At 31.9% G+C, this 13,987-nt stretch overlaps 1 protein-coding gene across 2 annotated transcripts; it reads left to right on the top strand.

Annotated features, from left to right (window-relative positions):
- The first annotated feature begins 7,141 nt into the window (after positions 1-7,141).
- On the top strand, positions 7,142-12,624 carry LOC120114367 (alpha-1,3-mannosyl-glycoprotein 2-beta-N-acetylglucosaminyltransferase-like). 2 transcript variants are annotated; one of them, XM_039135303.1, is made up of 19 exons: positions 7,142-7,377; positions 7,487-7,537; positions 7,668-7,755; positions 7,872-7,934; positions 8,560-8,594; positions 8,683-8,759; positions 8,845-8,890; positions 9,044-9,109; positions 9,261-9,327; positions 9,406-9,474; positions 9,580-9,649; positions 9,751-9,812; positions 10,251-10,341; positions 10,551-10,644; positions 11,170-11,232; positions 11,318-11,356; positions 11,436-11,606; positions 12,147-12,272; positions 12,448-12,624. In XM_039135303.1, exons 1-18 carry the CDS (start codon positions 7,309-7,311, stop codon positions 12,261-12,263), a joined length of 1,338 nt encoding a protein of 445 aa, XP_038991234.1. In that variant the 5' UTR covers positions 7,142-7,308; the 3' UTR covers positions 12,264-12,272; positions 12,448-12,624. The 2 variants fall into 2 exon arrangements, with proteins under 2 accessions (XP_038991234.1, XP_038991233.1); XM_039135302.1 differs by having other exon boundaries at positions 12,452-12,623.
- Positions 12,625-13,987: the final 1,363 nt, after the last annotated feature.

Below are 13,987 nucleotides of genomic sequence, written 5' to 3'. Positions count from 1 at the left end.
ACCAAAGTCTACGTCCACTACCTTAGCTCCTTACCAAGGATTTTCCAACAAATTCACTAATTTGTTCTTTCTTTTGAGGACAAAGAGATAACCTTACAACTCCCTAGTTTTTCAGGGCTAAACTAGAACCTTTCCTTAGCTTTTACACATGATTAGCTAGAACATTTCCCTTTTACAAAATGATAAAAGAAGTAAACAAGAAAACCTCTCTAAGGTAGGTGTTTACAAGATTGAGCTCACAAGAACAAAATATTTACAAGAGAAAGATGAAATAAGAATAAAAAACTCTTCTCTTGTGTTTGATTGCTTGGATAGTTGTTCTCTTACTTCTTCAAGTGTCCTTAGCTTGTATTTATAGCTTGGAATGTGTTTGATGTTGTATATAGCCATTGGGGATGTTTTGGAGCTGTTTGGGGATGATTTTTCTACTCAAAAAGGCTGCCCATAACATGATGCATCGGTGCACTATCAAGGTGCATCGATACCCCTTCATTAAATTCAAATAAACTAGCCGTTGTAGCCTTGATGCATGGATGCATGGCAGGATACATCGATGCAATAAGTGCATTCGATATTTGAGTACATGGATGCATTGCATGATGCATCGATGCAGTACAACTACAGGGATGTATGGATGCACTGCAGGGATGTATGGATGCACTTTGACACCCTTTAGCATTTTGGCTCAAATCCAATTTTAATGGACATTGAATTATTTTTTAAACCTTTTAAAACTTTGAATAAATTCAATTAAGTCCAAAAATATTTTGTAAATTCAATTCAAGTCCAAAAACATTTTGCCTTAAATTGTTATATCAAAACATAGTTCAACAAGTATTGATGCTCTGGTGCTTGGTATCAGTACTTAACTGAGTATCAAAATAAAATTTCAGTTCGATGTTTTGAAAAATACCCAGTATTGATACTCCTATGGAAAGTATCGATACTCATGTCCTGGTATCGATACTATATGAACGAGTATCGATACTATATGAACGAGTATCGATACTACCCCTTTAAAATTGTTTAATTTTTGCCTTAATGAAGAACAATATTGATATTGTTCATACAATATAGATACCATCGCTACTAGGTGCTCTGTTTTAGAATGAAAAATCCTATTTTTCTTTTCTAAATGCCCCATTGAGGTCCCCAACTGATATTTAAGTGTTTTATTTAATTTTTGGGATCATATATAAGTCTTAAGCATACTGAAAATACTCAAATGATGCAATATACATGAACACACTTCAAGCTTATGCATCCTACTAAATCTCATCCAAATGAGTTACACGTGGTATAAAGGAGTTAGAAGTGAGTTACCTGATGATTCTAAGCTTCTAGAAGTGTCCAAAGATCAACCAAGAGAAAGCTTTTCCTTCCCCTTAGCTTTGGAGCTTTCTCAAACCTCTCTCACTAGACAATAATCAAAAGCAAGGATTACTAGCTGAGTTTAATGCTTTAGAAGATCTTGAGGACTCTTCTAAATCCTAGAAATTACTGAAAATAAATTAAAATCTCTGAATCCCTTAACCCCCACGAAACTCATTTCTTGAAACTATGGCCAAACTTTGCAAATGTGGGTTTGGAAAGAAGCTTGGGATGGGTTTAATCCGATTCTTACATTGGCTTGCTGTGAAATGCTGAAAACAAACTAAAGTTTCATTCTTTAACCAAGCTTGCCCAAGAAGAAGATGGAGAGTAATATGAGAGCTTAGAAGAAGAAGACAAAGGTGAAGTGTAACACATAACCCGTATATGCAAACCAATATGAGTTACAGATGTCACATCAAATATTCAAAACATTTCTTTAATTAAATTGAGTAAAATTTTGTTTCATTCATACATCACTAGATTCAATCAATGATAGATATTATGTTTCATAAAAGAAATACGATTGTCCACCAAGTTTGATTTAAAACCCAAATTAATTTAATACTTACTATATTAAGAAATTTCAAACATTTTATTCTCGTATACATGCCAGCTAAGACTTTTAGAACACAATAGGATTCCATCATTGTTACCTGTAAATATTTCCTTGGTGATTTATGCTAAACTCAGCTCTTTACTTATCTTCTTCCTTTTTCTACGTGTGAAAATCATCACACGGTAAGTATAGACTTAGTGACGCAACCATATAAATATTTAAAACAATACAACACATATTTTAAAGGAATAACAACATTCAATGCAATATGATCACTTTACCTAAATACCATCCATGTTACCATAAAACAACGTGATATAACCAGATATAAAGTTTCTTACCAATATACTTGCCATTTATCCCATAAGCTCGTAAGCTTATTTTCCAGTTTATCATTTATTAACCAATAAACCATAACCCAAAATATAGTTGTATGAGAGCCCCAGTATAGGAGTCAAATATTGCACCGCAGTGCTGAGGTCGAGCTTTACTCACCTAATAATGCACCGTAGTACTGAGGTCGAGCTTTACCCACCTTGTACACCGTAGTGTTTTATATCGTGTTTTCGCTATACACTTTGAGGCCTGCACTATGTGCCTTCTCTAGACACTCTAGTGCTACCTAATATGCAGCTGATAGACTCTATGGCATGCCATTAATACCACTGATCCTCATTAACATACTTGGACATATAGTCTATTTTTATTTGATCCATCAATGGCAAAGTATATCAATACCATTTAACATTGGGCAGTTCATATCCGAAATATCATTCATGATAAAAAATCATATATGTTCATGATAACATCATATGCAACAATAAGTGATCAATGCATTTTATATTCAACCTTTGACATATTTAGAATATGTCAAATATATGATAAATGACATAAATATCATGTCAACATAAACAAGGTAGACTTATCGCAAGTCTTACCCAATGATGCATAAAACATTCATGTATAATGTTATGCATGCATTGAACTCATTTTTGACATTATATTCAAGTCAAAATATAAGCTTCACTAAGCTTTAACTTGATCCTTTGCTTCTAATTTGGTTAACTCCCAAAAGTTGTCATAATTTCATATCCTGGCAGTTTGCACTACCTCTACAGAAATATTATTTTTTATTAATATAAACCTTTAACATTTATTCCATTTATACCACTGGAAACTAGACTCAAATAAAAATCTATCCATATAAAGAAATCTTTCTAGTTCATTTTGTACAATTTATGGTAAATTTTCAAAGTTGACCGACATAATTTGTTTTGTGCAGAATCTGTTGCCCCGTTTTTCTGACCTTTCCTCGGTTAAAAATTCATATCTTTATGTATATACCTTGAAATCAGTTTCATTTTGTTCTAAACAAAACTAGACTAATATGCTAATCTAACATTATAAAAATCATCCTTTAATCATTTTTTTTAGAATTTATGGCAATTTTCTAAACTTACCATCCATAACATAAATTCTAAACAGATTTGACCAATTTGCATTTTCAACTTGTTCACTAATTCTTTTAGTTCACCAAATGCACATATATGCATGCATCAAAAATCAAATAACATTTTAGGAATCACTTCTTACCATAGTAACTCTGTCACTAGCTCATCGCAAGCCAATGTTTGTTCGATAACATAAGTACAAATTAAATTTGCACTCACCTGGTGTTCTTAGCTCGCAACCTTCCTTGGAATTTTCCATTTCATCCTTAAGCTTCTCCTTAGCTTTAATAATATGTGATCTTGATTTCAAGCACTCAATCTCTAAATAGACACCATTACTAAATATACACAAATTCAAACCAAATGTTAGAATCTTACTAACATAGGCATACTTTGGCAAATAAATTCCTAACAAATTTCCCGATGCTTATTCAATACAATTTCCATGTCACAACATAAATGTTGACCTTAACACTTCTAATTGACCCTTAAAATTCTATTTAATCCATATTCATACTTGAAGCTTATTCATCACCAAATATTTTAACACTTATTAATCCTTTTTAATTTTGGCACAAACTTTTACAACTTATATAAAATGGTCCTTTACCATTTTACCACTCAAAGTTTCAGTACCAAAATTCCAGCATTGAAATAATTACCACCCAAGTACATATACAAAGGTATAATTACAAATAAGCACTCCAAACTATTTGAATATTTCGTTTAAAACACAAAACTTTCCAAACTTCCAAAATTGATCTAATTTCACATTTTAACACTCATTTCAATTCCCAAACAGTAATTTCTAGCATAGTACATCAACTATTAGGTAATTACACAATCATTCACAATTTTTCTAAAATTATAAAATTGGTCCCCTAACTTTTCAAAAATTATAAAATGGTCCCCAAATTTTTTTAAGGCTTGTAGAATACTTCTTACATCATTTCCAGCCCTTTCATTATTTTTGCAGAATTTTCCTCATCCTTTAAGACCAAGGTCGAATTTTAAAGAAAAATTTCTAGGAACATATTTTAATCATAAATCAAGCTTGAAAATGAATCTACAACCTCAAAAACATCAAGATTCATCATCAATTTCAAAAACCATAGTGTGAACACAAACCTCTAGATTTGGGGATTTTTGAAATCAAGCAAGATTAGCAAGCAATATTGGTACCAAATGATAGCATTTTTCACATAAATCATTTTTCTATTTCACAACCTAACCCAAAATCCAAAGAAAATTGCTCAAAATTTGAAAATAAAATGTTTTCTTACCTTTGGGAGGAGCTCACGACCATGCTGGTGAAGATGAAGAAATACCTTTGACTAATCTTCATTTTTCTTTATTAAATAATGAATTAAAAATTTATTAACTGCTAAATTACTAATTTACCCTTAAAATTAAAATATCCATACTAATTTACTCTTAATGAACTTGATATTTACCTTAATACTAAGACACATAAACCTTATCTTCCACAGTCAAAGATGAACAAAATATTTTCTCACTTTACCGTTTTACCCTTGCAATTTCCAGAAATTACAATTCTGCCACTTTAATCGAAAGTCCACATTTAACATGGAATTAAATCCTCAAATTCAATGCTCCATATTATTTTCCCTCATTTTAAAATGTGGAAATAATATTTTTAAGCACAATTTATCATCCTTCAATTTTTTTCTCGAAATTTCTATTCGATTCGATTTATCGATTTCTTACCGGACTTTATCACTTTATAGCTTTTAATACCAAATTCGTACAAAAATATGATTCCCGCAGAAACTTCATTCTTGGGGAAAACTATTCATTTACAATGACAAATTACATGATTTTTTAAATTACACCTTAGTCCCTAAACTTTTCTAAAGTTTATACTTTGACCACATAACTTTCAAAATTTATATTTTGGTCACTAACCAAATCCATTTATGGAATAAAAATTATTTTTGGAAAAATTTCCACTTAGGTCCTTAAACTTTTTCCAATTTTCAATTTTGGCTATCAAACTTTTAAATTTTATATTTTGGTCACTAGCAAAATTTTGGGGTATTACATAAAGAAAAAAAGAAATGAGGGAATCAGACGCGATATCACAATCCTGAATTGGTTTTCAGCTTTATTTTTGAACAAGGGTATAAATACTTTCTTGTTCCCTCTAATTCTGACATCAACTAAAAATACCTCTTTTTTCACTATTGTGCTCAATCCAAGGCTAATTTCACTTGTTTTTAGGTCAAGGTTTCCTACAAATCAAAGTACTTTCCCAAAACCCATCTTGGGTTAGCCCAAACTCCTAACCCATGATCCGGGGTGTTACACTTTCTCTTTGGTTTCATTGAAAGACTCTTTCAGGATAATCATGATACTTGTTGCTTATATTTGATCTTGGGTTACATAAGTTGGATTTCAAAATTGTGCTTCTCAATGGTAACATTGATGACATGGTTTATATTATGCAATTAGAAAACTGTGTCTAATGATATGAAATTAATGATATACAAATTAGTGAAATCCATTTATGAGTTTAAGTATGACTCTCGTTAATGTATAACAAATTTCACCAAGTGATTATCTCGTTTGGTTTTGAGATGAATTTGATTGATAATTTTATATACTATAAGTTCAATGGGAGTAAGCCAAATAATACCCCTTATTGAAAAAGAAAACAAGTTTAGACTTGATCAGTGCCCTAAGGATATAAATGATGGACGAGATTGTTATAGAATATTTATTGTATGATAACGAGTTTTGAGCTCATAAGGTTATACATTTATCAGGAAACATATGTTGCCCAAGTGGGAGATTGTTGGATTAAAATCTATAATTATGGGAAAATATTTATAATGCATATTGTTATCATAAAACATGACATGAATTAAGTGACCAATTATGTTATAAAGTAAATATGTATTAAAAGTATAATGGAAATAAAAGTGTAGATACTATTAAAGTTGTATTTATAACTTGATGAGGGGTAGAGTTATAAGTATATATAATAACTGATTTTTAAATCAGTTATATAAAGGGGTTATGGTCCCCAAGAAATAGACATTCTCGTATTTACTCTTATCTACATCAGAGAGTTTATACTCAATGGAACTCTATCTTCTTGAAAGATCACAACCAAAGAAAGATTCAAGGATTTCAACCTATCAATTAATTCAGGTACGCTTTCGTATCTAATATTTTATTCTTGATGATTTGACATGATTAGATCCTGGTTAATTTTCGTATTTATTTATGATTTGGTTCTAATAGAACAAATATGAACAACTTAATTAACTAGCTAAATGTACTTAACTCATATGGTATTTGTTTTTTAGGTATATGTTTGATTTAAGTTTTATACTGGATTGCTTAAGTATGTGAATGTTTTCTAAATACTCTTTGTGTCCCATTAAATTTGTCTATTATTAATTTTTTGTGTCAATTTTTTTGTAACTTTGACTTATTATTATTTAAAATTTATTATTAATAAAAATATATTAAAATAATTGAATCAAGTAGTTTTTATTTTATAAAATTTAGTTATTTAAAATATTTAAAATAATCATGGTTAAAATTTAAAAATTTTGACTTTTAAAAGTTACTAGTAAAATTTTTTTATGGAATGAACCTAGTATATTTTACAAAAATATTATGATTTTTATTTGCTTGTGGAAGGATTCGAAGTCGCATGTTACCCTAGTCTGCGTAAATGTAAATTGGAGTAAACGCCCAAGTCAAGTAATACACTGATTTTTTTTAAAAAAAAGAAGCTCCGAAGTCTAATTTTCTATTCACGGCGGCTTCTACAATCAGTACAATTCAAGAAATGAAGATTGATTGAATAAGGAAAATCAAATATCAAAGTGGAGAAGAAAATAGTGAGATCGCAGATCTCCGTTCTTCTAACTCAACCGGAGGAGAATCATAAAAATGGCGAGGCTAAGCTGCGATTTCCGGTACTTTCTCATCCCCGCTGCATTCCTATTCATATACATCCAGGTAAAATCAACAATTCATGCTCCATTTCCCTTTTATTTTTTCTCGATTTAATTGAAATTCTAAATTTATGTATATATAAAATTATATGCTTGTTTCGTACCTTTTGTAGATGCGACTTTTCGCCACGCAATCTGAATACGCAGATCGAATGGCTGAAGCGGTTAGTAAGCTTAGCTTTATTGCTACCTTTATCTCTCAAAAGCTTCTGCGTTTTTTTTAATCCTTATGAAACCTAAGGAATATGAACAATCTAACCCTTCGAGGATGGCGTCTTTTTCAATTTTTGGCAGGTGGATGCAGAGCACCATTGTACAAGTCAAATGCGACTACATATTGATCAAATTAGTATGCAACAAGAGCAAATTGTGGCCCTGAAAGGTGTGGATTTCCTTCATTTTGATCCTTTATACATGCTTCTTTTCAGTAGACAGTCGAAGTCGATATTGTTTTTCATGGAATTTAAATCATTCACTCTTTTCATGCTACAAATTCAGAGGGGAAGAAGCGAAAGGATCAGGAGTGCGCACAACTGAAGGCTCTTGTTAATGATCTTGAAGGTACTTTTTTTTATCTTGCTTGATTACAATTATATATTTCCTACTTAGTTTCTAGGCACATATTAAGGCTTTGCTTTGTAGAAACTAGGAAGGATAGAAAGGGATAAGGAAGGAAGAGCTTTTAATCTATTGGTTAGGTTTTATGTACCATTTTTCTACTTTGTAGCTTAACCTTTGGAATTCAAACTTTACCACGCTGACCCCTTCCTGTATTTCTTACCAAGTGAAGCCTTGTGATGTTCAGATCATATGATCTTCGACAATTGGGATCTATGTAATTTTTCTAATTAGTTTATGCGACCTTTTCTGTTTATGGTACACTTCATTACCATTTTTAGGGTTATTAATGTCATGTCATCCCACTTAATGTGGGTCGATAGCTGGATCTTGATGAAGGCCATTCTGCTCCTCCATCAATGTAGTTTGGCATTGATTTACTTATTTTTCTCTAACTAGTTTTTGCTAAGAAGCTTTGAAATTGTTCTGGATTGTGCAGTTATTTAATTATTTATTGGTTTTTCGTATTCTTTCTTTTGTATTATTCCTTCAAAAAGGTTTTTTTTCTTTCCTTCAGTGCTTCAAATGTTTTATAGACAGTTAACATCTTTCCTTTTGGTTGTTTCAGAGAAGACCCTTCAAAGAATAATTGATAAAACACAGGTTCGTGAGATGATGAGCATTCTTATACGTCATCTCCACAAAGTACCACATGTAATAATTGAAACAATCTTTGGGTTGAATGTTTTAGGTACCAGTGGCAGCTGTAGTAATCATGGCTTGCAATCGTGCTGATTATCTGGAAAGGACAATTGCGTCTGTCTTAAAGTATGTTTATTTGACCATTGTTTGTTTTGATAGCTTATTCTGTTTGACCAGATAGTAGCTGATTTACGTTGGCTTAAATCTGCAGGCATCAAAACTCTGTTGCTTCAAAATATCCCCTTTTTATATCTCAGGTATTCAAACTTATAATCTTATTCTTTATTAGCAGCAAAAGGTTTGTCTATTTGACTTGTTTTAACTTTGTACTTAATGCACAACAGACACTTTACTGTTCTTTGTTGTCATTAAAAGAAGAAATGCTTCTAACTGTGATAGTTTCTTCTCAGGATGGATCAGAACCAAATGTTAAAGATAAGGCTTTGAGTTATCTTAATCAGCTAACTTATATGCAGGTAAATTGCCTTTTCTCTGTTCCCTTTTAGTCTCCATTGGGAAAGTTGATTTGGATGAGTCCTCTTCCTTTTTCCTACCCTATTCATATGATTTGCCTTATCCTTATCTATAAAAACCCATCCAGTGAATGCTTACTTTAGTTTCTTTCAGCATATAGATTATGATCCAGTGCAAGCAGAAAGACCAGGGGAATTGATTGCATACTACAAGATTGCCCGTAAGGATTGTTTCTCTCATTTCTTCAGTGTTGACATTGCTTCTACTGGTTTCTGCTCTTAACGTTTGGTTTCTTAAGGTCACTACAAATGGGCATTGGATGAGTTGTTCTTCAAGCACAATTTTGACCGAGTAATTATACTTGAAGGTGAAGTTGTCTTCTTTTTTGGACTATTGCTTCAAATTTCTTCTTTTATCATTTCTTGCAACAAAAGGAATATTGTACCGACTGAGAATCACTTTTTGAAGACAGATGATATGGAAATTGCCCCCGACTTTTTTGATTACTTTGAAGCAGCTTCAGCCCTTCTCGACAAGGATAAGTATGTTACAAGAATGAAATCAGGATCTCCCTCTATCTTGATTTAATTTGAGGGTTTGCATTTTCTTTCCTTCTTCACCTTCTTGTTATTAAATCATGTAGGTCAATTATGGCTGTTTCCTCATGGAATGACAATGGGCAAAAGCAGTTTGTGTATGACCCATGTAAGTTTTTTCTCTCAATGGAATTTATTTCAAGGAAAACAATCAAGATTAATGTGATTTTATATTCAGGATTTGACTGGTTTGCTAAAGTCGTTTGTTCTAGATTCCTTGGGTTTTAAGGTTCTATGCTATTTCTTAATCCTCCCATGCAGTGCTCACCTTAAATTTTAGCTGCTGTGAAGATGAGGCAGATATTTAATTTTATTCTCGTCTCATTTGGATGTTTGCTCATTACCAGGAGCCCCCCCACCCCCTCTTTCTGTCTCTCTCTCTATCCATGTGCAACATACAGTTGAAGTTTTTTATGCAGTCTACTTCTGGATAAGTCTTGCACTTTTGATTTTGCATGTTCATGCTTGAACACAATTTTTAATTTTTTTGAAATGGAAAATGTTGGTTCTTTCTATTTCTTAATTTGCTTGTAATTATTCCATCCAGATGCACTTTATCGCTCAGATTTCTTTCCTGGTCTTGGTTGGATGCTTACTAAGTCTACATGGAACGAGCTATCACCAAAGTGGCCAAAAGCATATCCTTCTTGACAGTGGCTGATCAAGAAATATTTTAGGTTAAAAAATTTAAATAAGTGACCAATCGAAGAAAATTCAGATTTCAGGGTGGGCACCAAGTTGTGGCTCCGCCACTGCTTCTTGATTAAGTATATTGTTATTCATTTATATATTACACTAATTCTCATTTATGTAGTTTTTCTATGAAATTTTCTTGACAAAAGTTCACTTATTGGGATGACTGGTTGAGATTAAAAGATAACCACAAAGGTCGACAATTCATTCGTCCAGAAGTGTGCAGAACATATAACTTTGGCGAGCATGTATGTATCACCTTGTCATTTAGAAGATTTTTTGTTTAAAGTTTTTGTGTTTACGAATCTTACAAGTATTGTTAGCTTTGATGAGAATGTTTTCTTGATAGACCATTCTCCTGTTTGTGTGTCTTCCTTGTGGATTGGAACTAGGTAGACTCTAGAGCATGAATGCAGCACACATTCCATTTGTTTTCCATGGAGAATTTTGTGCTATGATTCTATTGCAATGCTTCTGCAAGAATGTTCACTATACTTGGACAAATATGTTACTTCTATGGCGTCAGTGTTGGTGTTTTTTTAGATGAAGGGTTTCCTTCAACTTTTGGAATGGCTTGTTTTCATGCTTAAATAAAATTGAGATTCCCAAATTAGGGGAACTTTCATCCCTCATTAACACAGAATAGGCAGCTTCAATAATTTTAAGTTTCCTCAATGCCGGGTGTTGACATTTTCTGGCACTTCAGGTGATATTTGCATCCCCTTTTACAACTGTGGGCTCACTCTGTGTTTTAAATCTTTGATTTCAATCAGGGTTCAAGCATGGGGCAATTTTTCCAAAGTTATCTTGAGCCTATTAAGATGAATGACATTAAGGTTGGCATCAAAATTTCTATAATCTTATTTAGAATATAAAGTTTTTTAATCATCATCATAATAATGTTGCTTTTCTGTGTGAAAGGTGGATTGGAAGTCACAGGATTTGAGCTACCTATTGGAGGTAAAATCAGTGGAACTGGAAACTGTTTTCACCTAGGTTCAATTTTTTACATTTTTCATGTTTGTTCTCTCTTTCCTAGGACAAATATGTAAAACACTTTGCCGACCTTTTAAGGATGGCAAAACCTGTCCGCGGAACAGATCTTGCTCTTTTGACATCTACTATAGATGGAGATGTGCGTATTCAGTATAATGACCAATCAGACTTTGAAAACATTGCACGGCAATTTGAAGTTTTTGAAGAATGGAAGGTAAATTATTCATCTGATATTTGGGGCGTCTTTCTTTTCTTTCTTTGTTGTGAAAATGCCTAAGAGTTTTTTTTTGTGATAATAACTGATAAATGCCTGGTCACAGTAGGTAATACTATATGTTCTGAAACCCGTGTTTGGTACCATTTAAAAAGTTTGGTGGGTGGGTAAATTTTCTGAATTATATTTTAGCCTATTTACTATTAATTGCATATAGTTTTTGCCACAAAGTTGTAACTTTTTTTTTTTCACCTGACCATTTCAAAGTAATGAGACATATCTATGATTTTTCATATCGAAATGATCTTTCTGCTCACTTTCATTTCTTGTGCCCTACAAGCATATAGATACGGTAAGCATACATACACTTCTAAGTTCTAACTAATGCATGATATGAGGGGGGCATTTAAAGAACATTATTTTCTACTTCTGCTGTTGCAGTACAAATAAACTTTTAAAAGAAAAGTTCTCACATATCTAAGATTTTGACTAGTTCCATTCTTCCCATTTCCCTAAAACTTTGATTGCTTCGTTATCTAGGACGGTGTGCCGAGGACAGCATATAAAGGAGTGGTGATTTTCAGATATCACCCTCCAAAACGTGTATTTCTTGTCGGTCCCGACTCTCTACAGCAGCTTGGGATTGAAAATGCTTGAAATGAAAAGGTTAACAACCATGTCTGTTTTTTATTGTTTCCTTGTTTTTCATGATGGTGGAAGTCGCTAAATTCGATGTAGTACAAGTGAAGGAATAATGGAAGATACCAAGTTTCAGCATGTTTTAGTTTTTGTTTGTGATGATAATGATTTGCTTTTGGATCTTTGGTTTTGTAATGTGTAGTCAGTGATCCTGTCCTGATGAGGTATTTTCGGATGCCGGAGAGCAAAGAGGTTGCAGCTGATGAAATATTGGTTTTCTAAATTTTCAATGTTAGGGAATTTGACTCGACTCGATTAAATCCGCACTTGTGCAGACGATCAATTCTCTTACATACGGTAGGCACAGGGAAACTATTTTTTTTTGTTTTGTAGGTTATATGTTAATGATGATTTCATCCTACATTTTTCCATGCAGAAGTATGATAATATCCGAAAAGGTTATTTTCTGGCGAAACCTTTCATTTTAATAAAATAGTACTAAAAATGTATCAGAAGGTTATTTTTTGGAGAGGGGACGTCATTTGCTAACAAAGAATTTCAACCACATGCTTGACAAATTGCATAATATACCTGGAAGATCCAAGTTATAATCTGAAATTTTGTCTAAAATATTTTATTTTCTTGGAGTAAATCAACAATTTTTTTAAATTATTTTTCACTTTTGATGTTAATAAGTCCATTGGGAAATTATGTTAAAATCTGCATAAACATATGTTAAAAGTACAATACAAATTGACGTTAAACTCTATAGATTTTAGTATGTTGAGCTAGTTTACATTCAAAATCTTTTTTAATTATTGATAACTTGTGTATTTCTTACAGACGTAATTATTCAAACTCAATTTTAAGAAAAATAACTTTCCTTTTAACTACTAACGTCAAGGTCATTTGATGGGTTGAGAAGTTATTGTATTTTAATTAGAAAGTGTTCTTTTATTTGTATTGCATTGGTATCATTGGTCCATGTTTTGTTTTATGTTAGCTAAAAAACAATTTAGTTGTAATAGCTATAGTTTTTTCATACTCGTTTAAATGGGATTTGAATTTATTAAATAGCCTCAATCATAAACAATAATATTAACCTTTCTAAAGGTTATGGGCTCGAACAAGAACGTTCGTAGAATGTGTATGCATTATCAATAAATTAAAAAATTTATGACCAAACATTATCTTATATTCACTCCGGACTATTAAAAAAATGTTAAACTTTGCCCTACTGATCCCAAGCCAAATCCTCAGGCCTCACACTTCAAGCAAATGAGGCATGCATTTTGAAGTTTACCATCTAATATCTATATATATTATTATTAAGTACTTGACTGAATTCATATCACATGTTAATTCACTTAAATAAATATTTTTTTATTAAGCTAATGTGATTACAAAGTACTATTTGTTCTAAATATTTTTAACTATTTGACAATAAACGCTCAATCACCCTGCTGCAGCTGCTGGTGCTCGAACCTGTGACCTCTAAGAATAACAACGATATATTTAACCACTAAGATAAGTTGATTCATGCCACTTAAATAAATAATTAATATTGTATATATTTTTATCTTCTCGTACTATTTATATTTTCAATAAAACAATTGAAAATTATCAACCGACTTCTAAGGATTAATTTCGTATCAAATAAGTACATAAATATTTCTTTATCATTTCACCAACGCTAAATAAATTTTAAAAATATATAGATCTGACAAACTCTGATATATTTT

This window comes from Hibiscus syriacus, unplaced genomic scaffold (assembly GCF_006381635.1).
Source record: "Hibiscus syriacus cultivar Baekdansim isolate YM2019G1 unplaced genomic scaffold, ASM638163v2 tig00110223_pilon, whole genome shotgun sequence".
NCBI lineage: Eukaryota > Viridiplantae > Streptophyta > Magnoliopsida > Malvales > Malvaceae > Hibiscus > Hibiscus syriacus.
This window is presented reverse-complemented; position numbering and strand designations above follow the sequence as displayed.

Excerpts from the sequence above, each read along its gene's own strand:
- LOC120114367 (XM_039135303.1), top strand. The coding sequence starts at position 7,309 with ATGGCGAGGCTAAGCTGCGATTTCCGGTACTTTCTCATCCCCGCTGCA. Across the intron at positions 9,328-9,405 it reads TGCATACTACAAGATTGCCC|GTCACTACAAATGGGCATTG; the intron begins GTAAGGATTGTT and ends TGGTTTCTTAAG. Across the intron at positions 9,650-9,750 it reads GCCCTTCTCGACAAGGATAA|GTCAATTATGGCTGTTTCCT; the intron begins GTATGTTACAAG and ends TAAATCATGTAG.